Source organism: Canis aureus, chromosome 1 (assembly GCF_053574225.1).
Source record: "Canis aureus isolate CA01 chromosome 1, VMU_Caureus_v.1.0, whole genome shotgun sequence".
In the NCBI taxonomy this organism is placed as follows: Eukaryota; Metazoa; Chordata; class Mammalia; order Carnivora; family Canidae; genus Canis; species Canis aureus.
In genome coordinates, this window is record NC_135611.1 from 22,211,624 (window position 1) to 22,228,664 (window position 17,041).

Below are 17,041 nucleotides of genomic sequence, written 5' to 3' on the forward strand. Positions count from 1 at the left end.
ACCTACCACTAGCACACTAACAATTCGAATTGCAAAGCCCTTTGAGAGAATGAGTAGCACTGATCTGCAAAATGCTATCGGAATATTTCAGATTTGGTGTTATCTTGTTTGAATGACCCTGGAAAGGGAGAAGGTGGTGATGATGAAGCTTCAGCGGAGGCTTTGCCTGGACGTATCCTCATACTCAGCAACGGACAATTCATTTCCAAAGTGGTCCCTCTGAGGTACGGAACACTGCAGCTTTAATAGCCGTATCTAGATTCCCAACCAGATCTCCCTTTTTATCATAAATTATCCAAAAAGAAGCCACTCTAAATAATAAATTAAATATTACTTATAAAAAGTACACCCCAGACCCACCCACCCATCCCCCAAACAAGCTGACAATTCACAAAGTTCAGAATTGCCAGGTTTACCCTACAATGATAAAAAACAGCATTTCTCCTCCTCGCCAACATTCCTTTCTTGCATCTGAAAATACACTTTCAGCACACAGTGAGATCCCTTGGCCCACGCATCTGTGACATCTTGCAGAGTTTTGCTGTTGCTCTCCAGCCAACAAAAACGTATAGGATGACAATGTACAAAGGCTCTCTACTGAGAGCAGGAGAAGATCTCCTTCAGAGAGTGCAGCCAGAAGTTGCCAAGTGAACGTTACCCAACGGCAGCAACGCAGAGCCCAGAAGCAGTATTTATTCGCGGCTATGGGCACGGTGCTGGTCTCCGATATAGCCTCACTGACCAGGAAATAGGCATTTTGTTTCATCATTACTTTTTTGGAAGCAGGTATTTGGACAGCAAAGTACACTGAGGCATGGGAATGTGTATTTTTCACTGGAATGGAATATCACACAGAATATGTGGGATTCTCTAAGCATCTAATGTAATTTAAAACATGGGAATCCAGTGAAGAGCTTTTCTGTGCAATATTTAAGTGATTTCTGAAAGTCACTAGAGAAATGGACATGATGAGTAAAATGGTGCTTTGAAAGTAATTTAAGGGACGCCCGGGGGGCTCAGCGGTGGAGCATCTGCCTTTGGCCCAGGGCGTGACCCTGGAGACCCGGGATCGAGTCCCACGTCGGGCTCCCTGCATGGAGCTTGCTTCTCCCTCTGCCTGTGTCTCTGCTTCTCATGAATAAATACATAAAATCTTAAAAAAAGAAAGTGATTTAAAAAGAGAGAGATTGCAGATTTGAGTGTATGCCTGCTTCTGCAGCCCTACTCTGCCACGGGCCCTGTATAGGCTACGGGGTTACGAAGGCTATAGGATACCAGCCGCCAGCCCTCCGCACGGTCCACGACTGTGCAAAGTAAACTGGTTGGTTGAGGGAGGGAAAGCAACCTCGTTCTACATCTACCTTAAAGCCCAGATGATTTTGTCTTCTCTAAACACACCTAACACTAAGAAACTTTTTTTTCTGTTTTTCTCTCTTTTATGGACTAGAGACAGAAATTCTAAAATAATAAGTCTGAGTCTGGGATACAATTTCAAGCGAAATGGTAAGGTGATGTCTTTGGAGGTGACTTTTTGTTGTTGTTGGAGTACAGTCCAGCTGCCACATGAAACCTTCTATTAAACTTGGAGAAGACTTTAGACGTTTCTCTAAACAGAGTCAGCGGACAGATGGATCAAAAGGGTGGATCAGAATGAGCAACCATCTTCAAACACAGACTATGAAGGGTTTCCAGAAAAACCTATACTTAGGGATTCTTTATTGGAAAAGCCTTGAGTGCCACACTTTAAAGCTTCCAAATACTGACGGGAATGATGCACTGATGCTGGGACATTCACCTCTTGTAGCTCCTACCAAGGCAGAGGACTAAACCATACGTGCCATCGTGAACATCCCTTATTTTGCAGAGAACAGCATTATATCCAATCCCTCACAGGAAGCCTTAATAAATTCACCTCTTATATCTCTGGCTTGATCTGTTTCTCTCTTTTCTTTTCCAGATTGTTCAACTGAGTGTGCATTTTAAAATACCCAAATGCGAAGTTCCATTATTTAAATATTCTAGAAGCTTATAGTGCTATAAGCTACAAAGAGGTAGCTATGCCTCTTTTTTTTTTTTTTTTTTTTTTTTTTTTTTTTTTTTTTACTGAATATGAATCACTAGGAAATATTTAACTTTTGGCTAGAGCATCCTCCAGAATATGCCTTAGGCATTTTGAGCTAACTGCTTTTCTGTGAATTTAACAAATGCAGAAGTTTCTAGAGGAAAGAAAAACAGCTTTCTCATTGGTATGAAATACAAAAGAAAAATACCAAACTTTTTCAAGAAGAGGCTCTTGCCTGACAGTTCAGTGCAGTGCACGGGAGGCCTGAGCATGCCCTGCCAAGTTTTATTTTCTTCTTTTTCAGGGAGAAATGAGTCCTGGTGGCAGGGCTCCTGGTTGGCTGTCAAGCACTGCCCTTTGGGAGTCAGAGAGATTTATGAGCTTAAGGAGCCCTGTATGTTATGAACTAGGCTCAGAGTGGGAACAAAATAGAGGCTGTCCTGCAGTCTTCACGGACTGCTTCTTGTCAAGACATCAGAAGGCTGGGAAATTACAAAGTTACCTGAAGACTTGAGGAGGCAGTTATATACCTATGCGAACTCTTTGAGACAGTGGGGAGCAGAGTTTAACAAAAGGTGTGGTAAGATCATCGTATATTAAAGCCATTGGGTAGGGACACCTGGGTGGCTCAGAGGTTTAGCGCTGCCTTCAGCCCAGGGCCTGATCCTGGAGACCCGGGATCGAGTCCCACGTTGGGCTCCTGTGTGGAGCCTGCTTCTCCCTCTGCCTGGGTCTCTGCCTCTCTCTCTCTCTGTTTGTGTGTCTCTCATGAATAAATAAGTAAGTAAAATCTTAAAAAAAAATAAAGCCATTGGGTAAAGCACACAGGAGTGTCTTCAGAGAATTTAAATGGATTCTACTAATATCTTCAAGGCATGAAGCAAAGACTTATTAGCATTACCAATGACTAAAATAAACCATTGTATTTCCTTATACAAGCTTCAAGAGCATGTACCAGAAATGTACCTCTCACTGAAAACAAATAATGCATATTTTCATGTAGTCTTAAATTTTTTTTTTTTTATTTGTTGAGGTCAGCGACTCCGACAAGAGTCATCTAGAATTTTGTGAAGAATGGTAGTTCCCTTGGTTGTCCAGATACAGTCTATAGGTTGAAGATGTGACTCAGTCTGAAATTTGAGATTTGCAGCCCATCCCAAACAGAGCACTCAGGAAGACATTCCTCGGATAACAGATGCCATCAGAGAATGTTCCTCGTTTATTGGTGTTAGAAATGGAGGGGGCGTTCTGGGACCTGGAGAGGGGAAAGCTAGCCTGATAAACATGTTCTGAGGTAATGAATTGCTTCTGCTAGATGCAACATTATGCTAGGAAATGCCTTGTTCTCGGTCAGTGGAGGGCTGTTTACCTAAGTGCCCAGATTTTGAAGAAGAATAATCCGCCCTGTAGAATAACGTCACATAGCTCTTCAGAAGAACTTCAAGAAAATCTTAGTAAATTGAATAAGCACTCTTGTTGAAGGAACAATTTCACAAATGGACCAGACTTTCTAATGAACCATTTGAACAAGCCCTCTCTTTGACATCAGATTTCCTTCCCGACATAAAACTGTAAAAAAATAATCTGAATTATTACTTCTGTTACAGTGCCATTTTGCTCAAAATATTTTATTCAGGGATTCATATATAATTACCCACCTAATAAAAGGAGCTATTAGGTTGTAAAGATCCTATCCCTTCCATGCTCTTTTAAAATTATGACCTACTCAAGCTTGAAATCAAAGACAGAGCTGAAAGGAATAATTCAGCTGAAACTCTCTTATTGGGTTTTCAAGTCGCCTAACTGATAAATATGCAAACTAGCTCCCTTTTGGCGATTCAGCTGCATAAACAGGGATTAACTCCAAATGCAGCTGAAAATTCAGAAACTGAAAAGGTGCACACAGAATGTTCTTAATTTCACCTAGTTCCAAGCTGTGGATAAACATGGCATTCGAAGTTTCAAATTCTAGGTCACAATGAAGATGCAGCTCTGAAAAGCATCCACTGGATTTAGAATGTGTCACAAGTGTCAAGTGGCACCTTCCCCTCCGCTCCTCTCTGCCTCTGGGCAGACAGCGTAGGGAGGTCCCTTGACAACAGGGCCTGGTGGTTGCCCCTGACCAATACCCTCCGCTCTAAGTCAGCGAGGACCACGTTGGCAGAAATGACATCACCCAAGAGCAGGTAAAGTTTGAGACCGTCTTCCATTTTCCTTCCCTTTTTCAGGTCTGTTCTCAGGGCGTCTGCCATTTCCACAGAGGGTGACAGGGACGTGGGTCAGGTGGCAGCGGTGTGTGGAGCTGGCCACCGCGCCCAAGGCTGGCTGCCAAGGAGACCCCGGGGGGTGGGGTGGGGGGGATAGGATGAAGGGGGGGAGCTCTTCCGGCCAGACTTCTGAGAAGGACGGCCGTGGTGAAGCTTAGAAATGTCATCACAGTGTGAAATGGCACAAAAGCCACCCAAATTGAAAAGTGTCCTATTACAAGCTTAAGCACATAATTACCGTGTGTCTGAGAAGATTGCATATTGTATCCTCTTTCAGGAAACAAACTGCTGCTGGCAGGATGCCACTGGTTACAGATTTTTATGTTCCTGTTCTCCAGACATAAATATTAACCAAGGGTGGATTTACAGATACTTGTTAAAAATGGGTGAATTTTACAGCCACTTGCTAATATCCACCACTTGTGCAAGATGAATGTCTGAGTTACAAAACAAGCAATTCACTGCCTTTTGTTTGTCTACTTATTCACTTTTTTTTTGTGCTGTTAAGAAAACATCCAACCCTTTGGTGCTATGTAGTGAGAGAATGACCACGGGCGCTTTGTCCTTGGAAGTTGAAAGCATGATAATGAGCTTGCACTTATTTGCCACGGCATGGTACAGGCTTCGATAATGCACTTGCATTTGGAAAGACTAGACCTACACAGAAAGGAAATGACGGGCCTCGATGGAGGAAAACCTAAGCGTTAGGTATGACAGTGTGATCACTGCAGCAGCAAAGACCCAGGACTAGTCTAGCAGCTTCAGCTTTGACACTGCAGTGAAGATGCATCTTCGCTTTTGTTTAGGGTAACAGTGAGCATTGTGAACTTCCTGATGCCTAGGAAAGAAGGGATGCTTATTCCTTCTGAACTGCTCCAGGATCTTCCATAACTGAGTGGTCCCGAAGGTTGACCTGTACACTGGTTAAGAGTTCTTGGACACAGGTGTGCTGTTTATGGGTAACTGGGATGCTGCAAAGTTCCCAGAAAATACACCTCATCAACTGGGTAATATGTGTTAAAAGGCCGAGCCTGTGATGGCATTCAGCTGCTTCATCAGCCCTTCCAAACTTGCCATTTGTTCACTCAAATCATCCTGTTCATACACCTACGGAAAGAATGAGAACAAAGAGTCAGTAAGGTGAATATCGATGAACTCCTTTTACGAAGGCAGTGGCCACGTCTCGTTGGTTTACTCTGTATTATGAGGCATGACACGGTGGCCCGTAGCCACAGCAAGAGGCTGCGCTCAGAATATGATCATTGAATGAAGAGGCCGGCAAGAAAAGAGGTGGCAATGAGAGGAGTGGCTGCAAGCCGTTTCACTAACTTCACTAACTGTGTGTTGAGGAAAAAGCATTAGAGTTAAAAAAAAAAAAAAGTATTTCACATCAAGTTCTACTAGTCTAGCTGTATAGTCTCTGATAAGTCAGTGACACTTGATACACAGTTCTCAGCTATAAAATGATGACCTTCTCTAACCCATAGGCTATTCTGAGCATCTCGTGGAACATTTAGTGACAATCATAGTGGCCATCATGTGGTGCATATTCAGCACCTTACTCCTGTCCCTTACTGTAGGTCACCCAGCAGGATATGAACAGAAGGTACATCAATATGTTTCTTTTCTTCATAACTCAGCATAGGGACATTTTTTTTTCAGAGTTTGATGGGCTTTGCCTTGACCGATGAGAGGTCTGAGGATTATGACTCTAGCTTGTGTGTGGAAACAAAATTCTCACCCCAAACCAGAGTTGGCTGTGTGCACGGTCGTAAATGCCATCGTACAGCACGATTTGATTGGTGGGTAAAACGAAGGAGTCTTAGTGAACGTATTCTCTATAACTCTTACCCCTTGGGAGCCACTGCGATCAGGTCATTAGTAATACGGGATCATTAGTTATCACAGACACTCTCATTGTTGGCCTCAGGAATCCCGATTCAGTTAAGTGTGAGATGGTTAGAGTATCTCTTTTTAGTTTCTCAAGTATTTCTTTTTAAAGCTTGCCAAGTATCATTTTTTTAAGATTTTAAAAAAAAATTTACTTGAGAGAGAGAAAGAGCAAGCACAGCAAGGGTAAGGGGGGTGGGGGAGAGAGAGAAGCAGACTCCCCACTGAGCAGGGAGCCTGACGCGGGGCTTGACCCCAGGACCCTGGATCGTGACCCAAGCTGAAGGCAGACGCTTACCGGACCGTCACCCAGGCAGCTCCCCGCCCCCTGGTAATTTTGAGGACTAGCCAGCGGGGGTAATAAGGCTGTGGTATTGATATGAATCCCACTTTTATATACTTGCTCTTTTTCTATCTATCTGTTCATGTGTCAAATGGGAATAACAAACTTGCCTCACTGGGTAGCTGGGAGGATTCAATGGGTCATTGTTGGTGGTATTATCTGCTCGGTAAATATTAGGGGCTTTCTTGTTTGTTTGTTTCTTTTCTCAAAGTACACTTTATTTTGACAAATGCAGACCTGCCCTGATTGATTATTCTTGGCCATTCATTGGATTAAATTATCAAGACCATGAAGCCTAAGTCATGATTTCTAGCTCTGTGTAGGACAGAAAGCATTACTCACCACCTGGTCAGAACGTGTCCCTAACTCTGCCCAATAAACACCAATGATCCAAGAGCACACTGCTGGAGACTACATGGTGGATGGGCACCAACCCGCTCTAGCCACTAAGGAAACAGTTCAAAATGCATGGCATTAAGTGTGTTGAAGAGGGTACCTTCTTACACAAGTCTCAGCATACCAAGGACTGGCTGGGTCGTATACCGCATACTCTCTGGAGCTTAAGGGAGATTGAAAAGTAGCCAAGTTGGCTCAAAAAACTGGTCTACATACTAAGAGGGAGGTTGATGGGAGGTGATTACTCATTTCCTAAAAGGTTATCTGGATTGTATTTTTCTTGAATTATCTGGATACCATTGTCCAACATAGCAACCCCCAGCAACATGTAGCTACTGGATTTTTGAAATGCGATTAGTCTGAATTAAAATGTGTTGGGGATCCCTGGGTGGCTCAGCGGTTTAGCACCGCCTTTGGCCCAGGGTGTGATACTGGAGACCCAGGATCGAATCCCACATCGGGCTCCCTGCATGGAGCCTGCTTCTCCCTCTGCCTGTGTCTCTGCCCCCCCCCCCTTTCTCTGTGTGTATCTCATACATAAATAAATACAATCTTAAAAAAAATGTGTTATATATATATAAAATACACACTGGAGTCTGAGCACTTAGTACAAAATATGTAAAATATCTTTTTGACAATTTCTTCGGATTTATTGCATGTTGAAATGACATTTTGGAAATATTGGGCTGGGCGAAGGATAGAATTAAAATTAATCTCATTTCTTTTTACATCTTCTAATGTGGCTTCTAGGAAATTTAAAATTACACATGTAGTTTACATTATATTTCTATAGGACAGTGCTGATCTAGTTTATTGGCCCTAGTCCTATATATCCTTGAATGTATAATCTTACTACTTTTCATATTAGAGCTTCGGCTGCCACTCTTTAGAATCAACCTTAAACGCAGATATGGGCCACCTGACATAATTCCTTATGAGACGAGATATGTTACATAAATTTAGGACTTTGACCTGACTTGAGACATGGCCAATGACCCTGAGACTAAACGAATATCGCACTAAACAGCCAACTCCTCACAGAGTAGCACAATCGATTACTATAAATTTGAATCTTTTTAAAGTAAATGAAAAGTATATTAGTCATATAACATGCTTCTGCCACACATTCACACACATACACATATCTCGATTCCTTGGTTTCCATGTAGTTGGAATCTCTTATTGCTTACAGAACTAACATGATAAAGTCAAGAAAAAGTTTATTGTTCATTCAAATGAAATGATCCTAACTTGTTTTTCTCATCGTTTTTTTCCCCCTTCCACCGTAATTTTTCAAGGTATATGATATGGTAGTTCCTTGTTCTCCTTTTAAATGCCTTCTCTTGAAGTATACTCAGAAACACTCTAGAGTTCTCTAAATCTCCGCCTTTAGGCAACATCTTTTCAAATCTCCTTCATAATGTATTTTTGGGAGAACTGTTTTGCTTTCTCAAAATTTAGAATTTTTTGGTCTCCATTGATTTTCAGAGTTTTCTAATGTGATCGCTTTTGAGCTACTTCCTTTAGTTAGCAAACATTTTCTCTCAAATAACTACATTTTCTCCTATATTCAAAATATGTCAGTTCCTTCTCTTTCTTCTTAAGCTCCTTACTTCATTTCTTCATTTTGTATTTTCTTCTTTGCAATTCTATATTTCTAGGCTATCATATGATTTTAAAAGTCACATATCTGATAACTTCAGAAAAGTCTTCAGAGTATAGCTTTTTGTTATTATTATTTTTTTTATTTTAAAGAATCATCATACATGTAGTTAAATGGCAAGGCATTTCAACCCACTGGAAGTTAATATGCATATATACATCTATAGACATATATAGGTGTGCAAGGATGTAAAGTCACACATTCTATAGTCACCTGCTTGTATTTTTAAGATTGATTTTTAAGTACAGCAGTAGTCACTGCTTCACCTGACACAGCATAAATTTCAAGGATGGCCTTACATTGGCTGGATCCTCTGTTGCTTTGTGGCTCTCCTCGGATACTTCAGGGGCTGTTGGCACAGATACAGGGAGCAAAGGAGATCTGGCCTTTCCAGCCAACCCAAGAGAGGCTGTTTTCACGTGAGTCTTGGGAAGAGTAGGCCCTGAAATAGAAAACACAGAGTGATGAAAGTAATGTATAAAACATTCTGGGGAACAATCTCTCAAGCATGTAAGCCAACTCTAGTGGGTTGGCATTGATTTTAGGTTATTGTTCATTCTGTAGTATGGAGATGAATTATGACACAATGAATGGGCTCATTTTATTTCTATTGAACGGAAGACAAATTCTGATTAGGCCTCTCCAGATGAAGCTCTACCTGTCATACGTAATTTCAAGTGGATTCCAAATCATCCTGTGAAAGGTTGCCTGGGAGCTCCGGACTGTTCATCACGCCCTACAAAGTGTCAGTAGAACTCATTTGGTGCCAGTCTCAGCTTTGGGTCACAAAGACTTGTGCTAGCTTGCCTAAATAAAGTCTAAACTGTTTAACAGTTCCAAGGAATATTTGTGCAATTAAAAGAGATGGTCACTCTTGGTCTAACAAATGACTACTAGATGTTATAGTAAAAGAAAGTCCTTCATGGCTAAACCAACAGAATCTCATTATTAATTCTCTTTTGGGAAAAAAAAAAGATATTATGCTGTCCTGATCAGTATCGCTTCTCTCAATAAAATCAAATCATTTGTGGGAAATGCTGAGTTTCTACTAGATGACATTTCTGTCTGTTATAAACAATGGCTACCTTTTCTTTTGGGTCTGAAATTTGTCTTATAAATCCTGCTTAGCTTGTAGCGTAATATAATTTGTCCTTATAGCCTAAAATAAAACCTTTATGAAGGCTTGTTGAATCAGCTAGTATACCTCGCATACCTAAGGACTTTGTGATTCTTAGCTGTCAAAACCTCAGCACAGAGGGTATTGAATAATCAGAGAGGGAGACAAACCATAAGAGACTCTTAATCATAGGAAACAAACTGAGGGGTGCTGGAGGGGAGGAAGTGAGGGGACGGGGTAACTGGCTGATGGGCATTAAAGAGGGCATGTGATGTAATGACCACTGGGTATTTATATAAGATTGATGAATCACTGACCTCTACCTCTGAAACCACTAATACGTTATATGTTAATTAATTAAAAAAATAAAATAAAATATTTTTAAAAAGCATGGGAAGATGTTTCCCTGAGTTCTCTTGTATCATCAACAATGACATTTGAGTTCTAATGATCCTAATGGTCTACTAATATATATTTTGGGGAAAAATGTTTTGTTATGATCATACTTTGGTTAAACTTTGGTAAACATAATTCTATTTAATAAAACTCAGAGGTTATTATACCATCAAAGAAATTGTGGGCATTTGCCTATTGGGAAAAAGTAATGCAAACAGTCTAAAGAGGCCAGCAATTGGGTACATGCTACGCAAAATAATGATGAATCATATCAAAGCACCTTTTCTCATACTTTCATATTTATATGGCCTAGCTTGAATTCCTTCATACTTCTAGTCTTTCATTCTTAAACTTCAGGGATCACAAGTTTGCATTTGGGACAGCCCAGGTGGCTCAGCGGTTTAGCACCGCCTTCAGGCCAGGTCGTGATCCTGGAGACCTGGGATCGGGTCCTGCGTCGGGCTCCCTGCATGGAGCCTGTTTCTCCCTCTGCCTGTGTCTCTGCCTCTCTCTCTCTCTCTGTGTGTCTCTCATGAATAAATAAATAAAATTAAAAAAAACAGTTTGCATTTGGAGTGATTTATCACTAGAGGATGATTCCACAGGAGGAATGGCAATCATTTTCTTTGAAAGAGGAAATTTACTGAGTTCCTATTAAGCTCCAGACCTATACTAAGTACTTTAAGTCATTTTAGGTAAAACAAAACAAAACAAAACAAAACAAAACAAAACAAAACAAAAAACAACAAAAAACATAGTGGGGAAGAATTTGGGATTCATCAGTCCAGTCTACATCCAGATCCTGGAAAGCTCAACTATGTACTAGCCATGCAATCCATTGGTCAATTGACTTAACTTCCCTTGGCCTGTTTCTTCTTCTGTAAAATGGGAATGATACTTTGTGAGGATTAAAATAAGATTATGTAATTAAAGTGCCTGATCTCTGTAATTTGTACAAAGAGGGCAAGCTATTATCAATATTTAACTGTCAAAACAATATGTGAATTTTCAGGTCACATATGAGGATGCTAAACTGAAGAAGAAATGAAGTACCTTACCCAAGCTCACGCATTTAGAAAAGGGCAGGTGTGTAAGGGCGTGTACCAAGATCTGTCTAACTCCACTGAGCACAGCAAGGCTTTAGCATGAATGTGTTGATCTAGCCCATCCAATTTAAGTGAGCTCTTTGAAGAAGCAATGTATAAGAACAGAGAGTCTAGTTCAAAGACTGTAAGTAACTTGGGAGTAAAAACTATTTATTGTGTTTTCTCATGGTTGAATTAGCTTTTAACATAAAGGGGAAAACAACATTCTAATAAACTCTGGTATTGATTTAAACTACATTTATTACAATGTTAATGAAATATATACAAATATGACACATGGCATAGCTTTTACAAACTTGTAGTTCTTATACTATGCTAAAACTTGAAACGTATTTAAAGTTAAATAGCAAAGTCCTGTAGAAATAGCACAATTTGAATTAATGTCATTAATTTAATATGATGAATGAGTTGGTTTGGGTAAAACAAAACAGCCATTTAAATGTGGTACTGACTGTTATGGCATAAGTCCCTTGGGTTTGTCTCATATGCTCAGGTTAAGACTACCAGTTTCCTCTGGTTGAACAAGAGGCAAACATCTCTTCTGGAGAATGTGGTGCCAGCTTGTCGCCATCGGATATAAACAAACTCTTGGTATATTAAGTCTACCCCTATCATTTTCTCTTTAGCTTCTGACTATAAATGCGATGTTCCTAGAGCCAACTTAGTTCTAAACTGAAATACAAAGACAGGAACTAAAACCCCTGGCAAAGTGATTCCATAAAATGGCTCCCCTGATGCTCCAATATGTGTAATTCACATTAATATTGTAGATAATTACTAACATGAAAGGAGGAGGGTTAAAAAGGAATTTTCATAGAGGACTGGTGAACCTTGAGAATGTATCTTTTGAATCCCGACTTTGAGTTACATTTCCTGAATTATGATTATCTTCCCTTCTACAATGTTCACCATGTTCTGCTTAAACCTGAATTTAGCTTTGCCATAGAAAGATGCTTCTCTTAGAATATTCCATGAGCTATCTCTTCCTTCCCTATATTTAATAGAGTAGGTGCATTTTAAAAACTAATACAGATTTCTGTACATATCTTTTTTTTTCTGTACGTATCTTTGTTTATTTTTGCTATAATTTTGACTTAGGTTTTCTTGATTATGAATTTTTTTATTTTTAATTTTTTAGCTTTAAATTTTTTATTTATATATATATTTTTATAGACTTATTTATTTATTTTAGAGAGATAGAGAGAGGTAGAGAGAGAGCATGAGCAGGAGGTGCAGAGGGAGAGGGAGAGAGAATCTCAAGCAGACTCCATGCTGATCTCATGACCCTGAGATCATGACCTGAGCCAAAACCAAGACTCTCAACTGCCTGTGACACTCAGGCTCCCCTAGCTTCAAAAATTTTAATAAACTAAACTATGTCTGAAAAATCTACAATTCAAGTCTTAAACACATGTGTATCTTAAACACGTGTGTATCTAACGCATATTGCAAATCAATTCACTTTAACATAGATATCTACAAAGAGAATTACACAAGAAGCCATGACAAAGGCACAGCTTATTGTGTAGGAAATTCAAATAAGCTGTGCATGTTTTATACCAAGAAACATATAGGAATAAAGATGACTTGAGAATGTATTGGACTCTTCTATTAAATCCCCTAATATTTCCCTTGTTTGTTGTGGTTTTGCATGTGGAAAAATTACATTTCTCAGTATAAAAGTATATTCTGATGGTTTGTTTTCTGTCCTGGGTCCTAAACACTTGGGCAGCTGCATGATGTATTATACTGCATCTAAAATACTTAGAGTATTACAATATGATGCAAGTATGCCTAAAGCGTACCATAACTCAGATCTATTAGAAAGAAGATCATTATAATTGATTTTCTCTAGTGTCCAGGAAGCAGTTATACATTCAGAACCCACTGAGTGTTGAACAATATATAAGACATTGCATTTTACAAAAGGAGCTAAAGACATTGTCTCAGCTTCAAAGACCACACAGAGTGTTTAAACCTCAAGTGACTGCCTTTTCTCAAGTCATTTTCACAGATTCAAAGAAATTCAGAATGCTGGCCCCTAGAGGGCTCTTGGAGTTCATCTAGTGACCTTCCCTTTATCTTGCTGAACAGAACACCAAGGTCCCTGGAGACCAAAGGATCAAGGTCAAATTAATTTCAATAAAACTCCAGTATAGGTGAAGAATTTGAACAAATTTTAGAGTTCGTTATTAGCAGTGTTTGTCTGATTGTACTTTATGGCCTTAAATATTTTTATTTCCTTTTCCTGGATGGGGAATTAAGAAAAGACTCTGAGGGACATTTCCCAGGAGAGATTTACCAATAGCAGAAAAGACAACTTTGATCTCAGAAATGCCCTTTAGTAAAGGGGAGCAGATAACTGTAAAACAAAGATTTCTATGAAAATATGCTACATTGAAACTCTGATGTGCATGCTCTTGGGTGTACATGGACTCTGTTCCTATGCTATGTTTGCGTTTGGGTAGCTTCAGCATTTTCTACTCTAAACCACCACCAATCTTTTTTTTTTTTTTTCAAAGATTTTATTTATTTATTCATGAGAGACACAGGGAGGGGCAGAGACATAGGAAGAGGGAGAAGCAGGCTCCCTGCAGGGAGCCCGATGCTGGACTCAATCCCAGGACCCTGGGATCATGCCTTGAGCTGAAGGCAGATGCTCAACCACTGAACCCCCCAGGTGCCCCAGAACCACCGATCTTTTAAATCTGGACACTGGTGAGAGGTGCATCCTTACAAACTCACCAAGCTGAGCTTCTTTCCTTACTCAAGCACTTCTAGTTCACCATGTGTTCGTGGTTCCTGGCTGGATTTTCTAGTCTGCATCCCTGTCTCTCCATAGGACCATGAGACATGCCTTTAATCCTTCACCTCTTGCTGGAGACCTTATTAAGGGCTTGCCCAAATGGTTAAATTCTGAATTCATTTTCTACACCATTCAAATCAAGCAAACATCTTTATATAAAATCACCTGTCTCATAGCATGAGCTATGCTCAAGTCCCATGGCATGAGCTATGCTCAAGCTATGCTCAAGCTATGCTCACTGAGCTATGCTCAGTGTAATCTTTTAGCATTTGTATTAGAAAGTGATGGCTTGGAGTTCAGTCTCATCTGAAGAGGACGCTGGGAAACATCTTGCCGCTTCTGACCTACTGATGATGGTGATTGTTGGGGGACCATTTATTTATTTTGAGTCCATTCCTTCATGTTGAACCTTCCTCGACTTCAGTAACAGGTGGGGCATTGCCACTTATCCTCCATTGTTATTTGGCCTTTTCTATGCTGCCCTCAGACACCAGTTTAAAAGCTAACTTTGTTCTTGCAGCCCTGGTGCCCCCCTATTCTCTGTGTACTCCCTCTTCACAGGCTGCCTTAAGGCTAAGCCTTTGCTGTAGCCAGCGGTGTTTTGACACACTGAAAGAGAACCACAATCGTACCTTCCCAAAGAACTAATGGAAACAGTAGGAATTATAAAAAGCATTTACACCAGGGTATTAAATGTCCGTTCTTCAATGTTGAGAAATGATAGAATTTTTGCGAGGTTTTCTTATTTTTTGTAGATACAGGGAGTAACCAACAGATAAGTCTTTGCATGTATTTCTTTGCTTTGGAGAACTGAACTTAGCTTGGTAATTGGTCGAAACATGAGAAATTTCAATGCAACTTCTACGGGTTTTATCAGAGCAATATATCAAAGCAAAAGCAAGAGACAAAAATTAAAAGAATTCTTTCCGTGCTTTCAGCTGCTAATATAATATAACCTTAACCTGGCAGTCAGGATCCTCTGTGGTCACGCGCAAATATGAAGAGCAACTGTCAGATGTAAACAAGAACACCCATGTCACTCTCAGAGGATGTGAGCAGAGCTGAGGGTGGCAGCTCGTGATAAGAGGGCTGGCACTGGGGCCGTGAAAAACTGTCTCCCTTCATAGATGAGCCTTTGAGAGATGAGGGGTTCCTAATCCTGAAGATCAAGCTGGTGTTCATGACAAAAGGTTTCTGATATCCTGTATTATTTACTTTTTCTTCCCATGATAGTAAAATATGTATGATCTACACAATAAATTCTGAGCACAGAGTGTGTATTCAAATAAATATCTAAATATTGAGAAAGAGTCCTAACCTGGGACTTAGGAGACCCTGTCACATAGTTTTGTAACTTTTGACTCAGCAGCCTACTTTCTTTGGGTCTCGGTTTCTTTATACCTAGAAAGGTCAAACAATTTAATCTTTCCTTTTCCACAAGGAAAGAGAATACAGCTATTCTTCCCATACTGAACTTTACATTTGGATTTCTTTGCCCTCCTTAAGATTCAGGAAGCATTAGTTAATCCATGGTAAAAAATGATTCCAAAGAAATCTCTAGCAAGTAAATCCTTAAAATCCAATTATAGTAACTTATGAGTTAAACTGGTACTTTCTAGAAAAAAAAATGTTATCATTTTCTCTTAAAGGTATTAATGAAAAGCCATAACAACTATGATTGTTTTGCTTTTTTATTTCAAACTTACAATAGACAGTTCACCTAAAAAATGGGCAGTGTGGAATCACAGTGAGTTTACATTATCTATGACTAATTGAAAAATTTAAATTTATAAATGCCCCATCTGAAACCACTATAGATTTTCCCCTACCCAGGGTGCATGTTGAAGGAGTATTTCAGGCGACCCTTAGGTAGAACACATGATGTTGATACGCTAAATAAATGGGTTTACACCGATATACAACTAATTAAGTGAGCACTGCTTTGGTTTTAATGTTACTCTCCTCAGCAGGACCCACTGAGGGGATAAAATACAAATGAAGCTGAAGATCTGAGATGGCCCAGCCATGTGCATCAGGTGTAGATAAGCAGCCTCAGCGGGAATTTACTGTTTTAAGCTTTATTTTCACAGTACAGTTATTAAACATTTCATTTGCTCATTAGGTACATAATGTATGACTGCCAGGTGCAAACTCCTGCTAGCATCTCTCTGCAGAGGGTTCTCCCAAGTAAAATGACTCTTGGTGAGAAATGCCGGCAGAGGCTGCAAAAGGAACAGAGTGAACAGACTCCTCTGGCTCAAATCAGAGGCCACTGGGTAGCATGATTTTGATTTCAATATTAATTTTCACATCCTTGCCTACTTTTTCCCATTTCATATCTCATTTTCCACTTCTTCACCTTCCAGAATACAGATAAAATGGGTAGTTTCGAAGAGGCTTGGGTTCACCTCTCCACTTGGTCTCTGACCCATTCTGACAAATGAAATGACCTCTCTCGGTCTGGTTTCTATGTGAACCATAATATCACTCTAACATGTATTTACTATTAAATAACTACTCTGTGCTCAGGATGTCTGGGGGAAAATGGAAGTATAGAGCTGTACACACTTCTCATACGCAAGGAGCTCTTGAGGCTCTGGAAGAAATAAGGAACATGTATATGGGAAGCATAATATTCTCTACCTTTTCATGTTGACAATATATTGAACAAAAAAGCGAGTGGCTGTATTTACCTAGATACAACAGCTTCAGGCATTCCTCATGAGTGACTGAATCTCAAGTATGTGAGCTTTGGCATCAGTCTCCGAGCATTTAGTCTGTATTCTATTTTAAAGGTGAGGAACATGCCTCAATGTCACTTCTGGGACAGAAGCTTTGTGCTCTTCTCCTAACCTTCTCATCTCTCTTCAAAAATAAGGGAAACACTGAGGATGTGTTAATGAGGTGACCAACTGGGTTGAAGACATGAGGTAAATATTGTCCCAGATGGCTTAAAAATCCTGTATACAAGGGAGGTGTTTATTTTGCATTTATA

At 40.0% G+C, this 17,041-nt stretch overlaps 1 protein-coding gene across 7 annotated transcripts in view; it reads right to left on the reverse strand.

Annotated features, from left to right (window-relative positions):
- Positions 1-374: 374 nt before the first annotated feature.
- DCC (DCC netrin 1 receptor) overlaps positions 375-17,041 on the reverse strand; it is a 1,086,625-nt gene continuing 1,069,958 nt past the window's right edge. For all 7 annotated transcript variants that reach the window (XM_077892657.1, XM_077892647.1, XM_077892640.1 and 4 more), the window contains 2 exons: positions 8,921-9,063; positions 375-5,436 (listed from right to left, as the gene is read on the reverse strand). In XM_077892657.1, the coding sequence (XP_077748783.1) occupies positions 5,347-5,436; positions 8,921-9,063 (233 nt within the window). In that variant the 3' untranslated portion in view covers positions 375-5,346. The remainder of the gene's footprint in view (positions 5,437-8,920; positions 9,064-17,041) is intronic.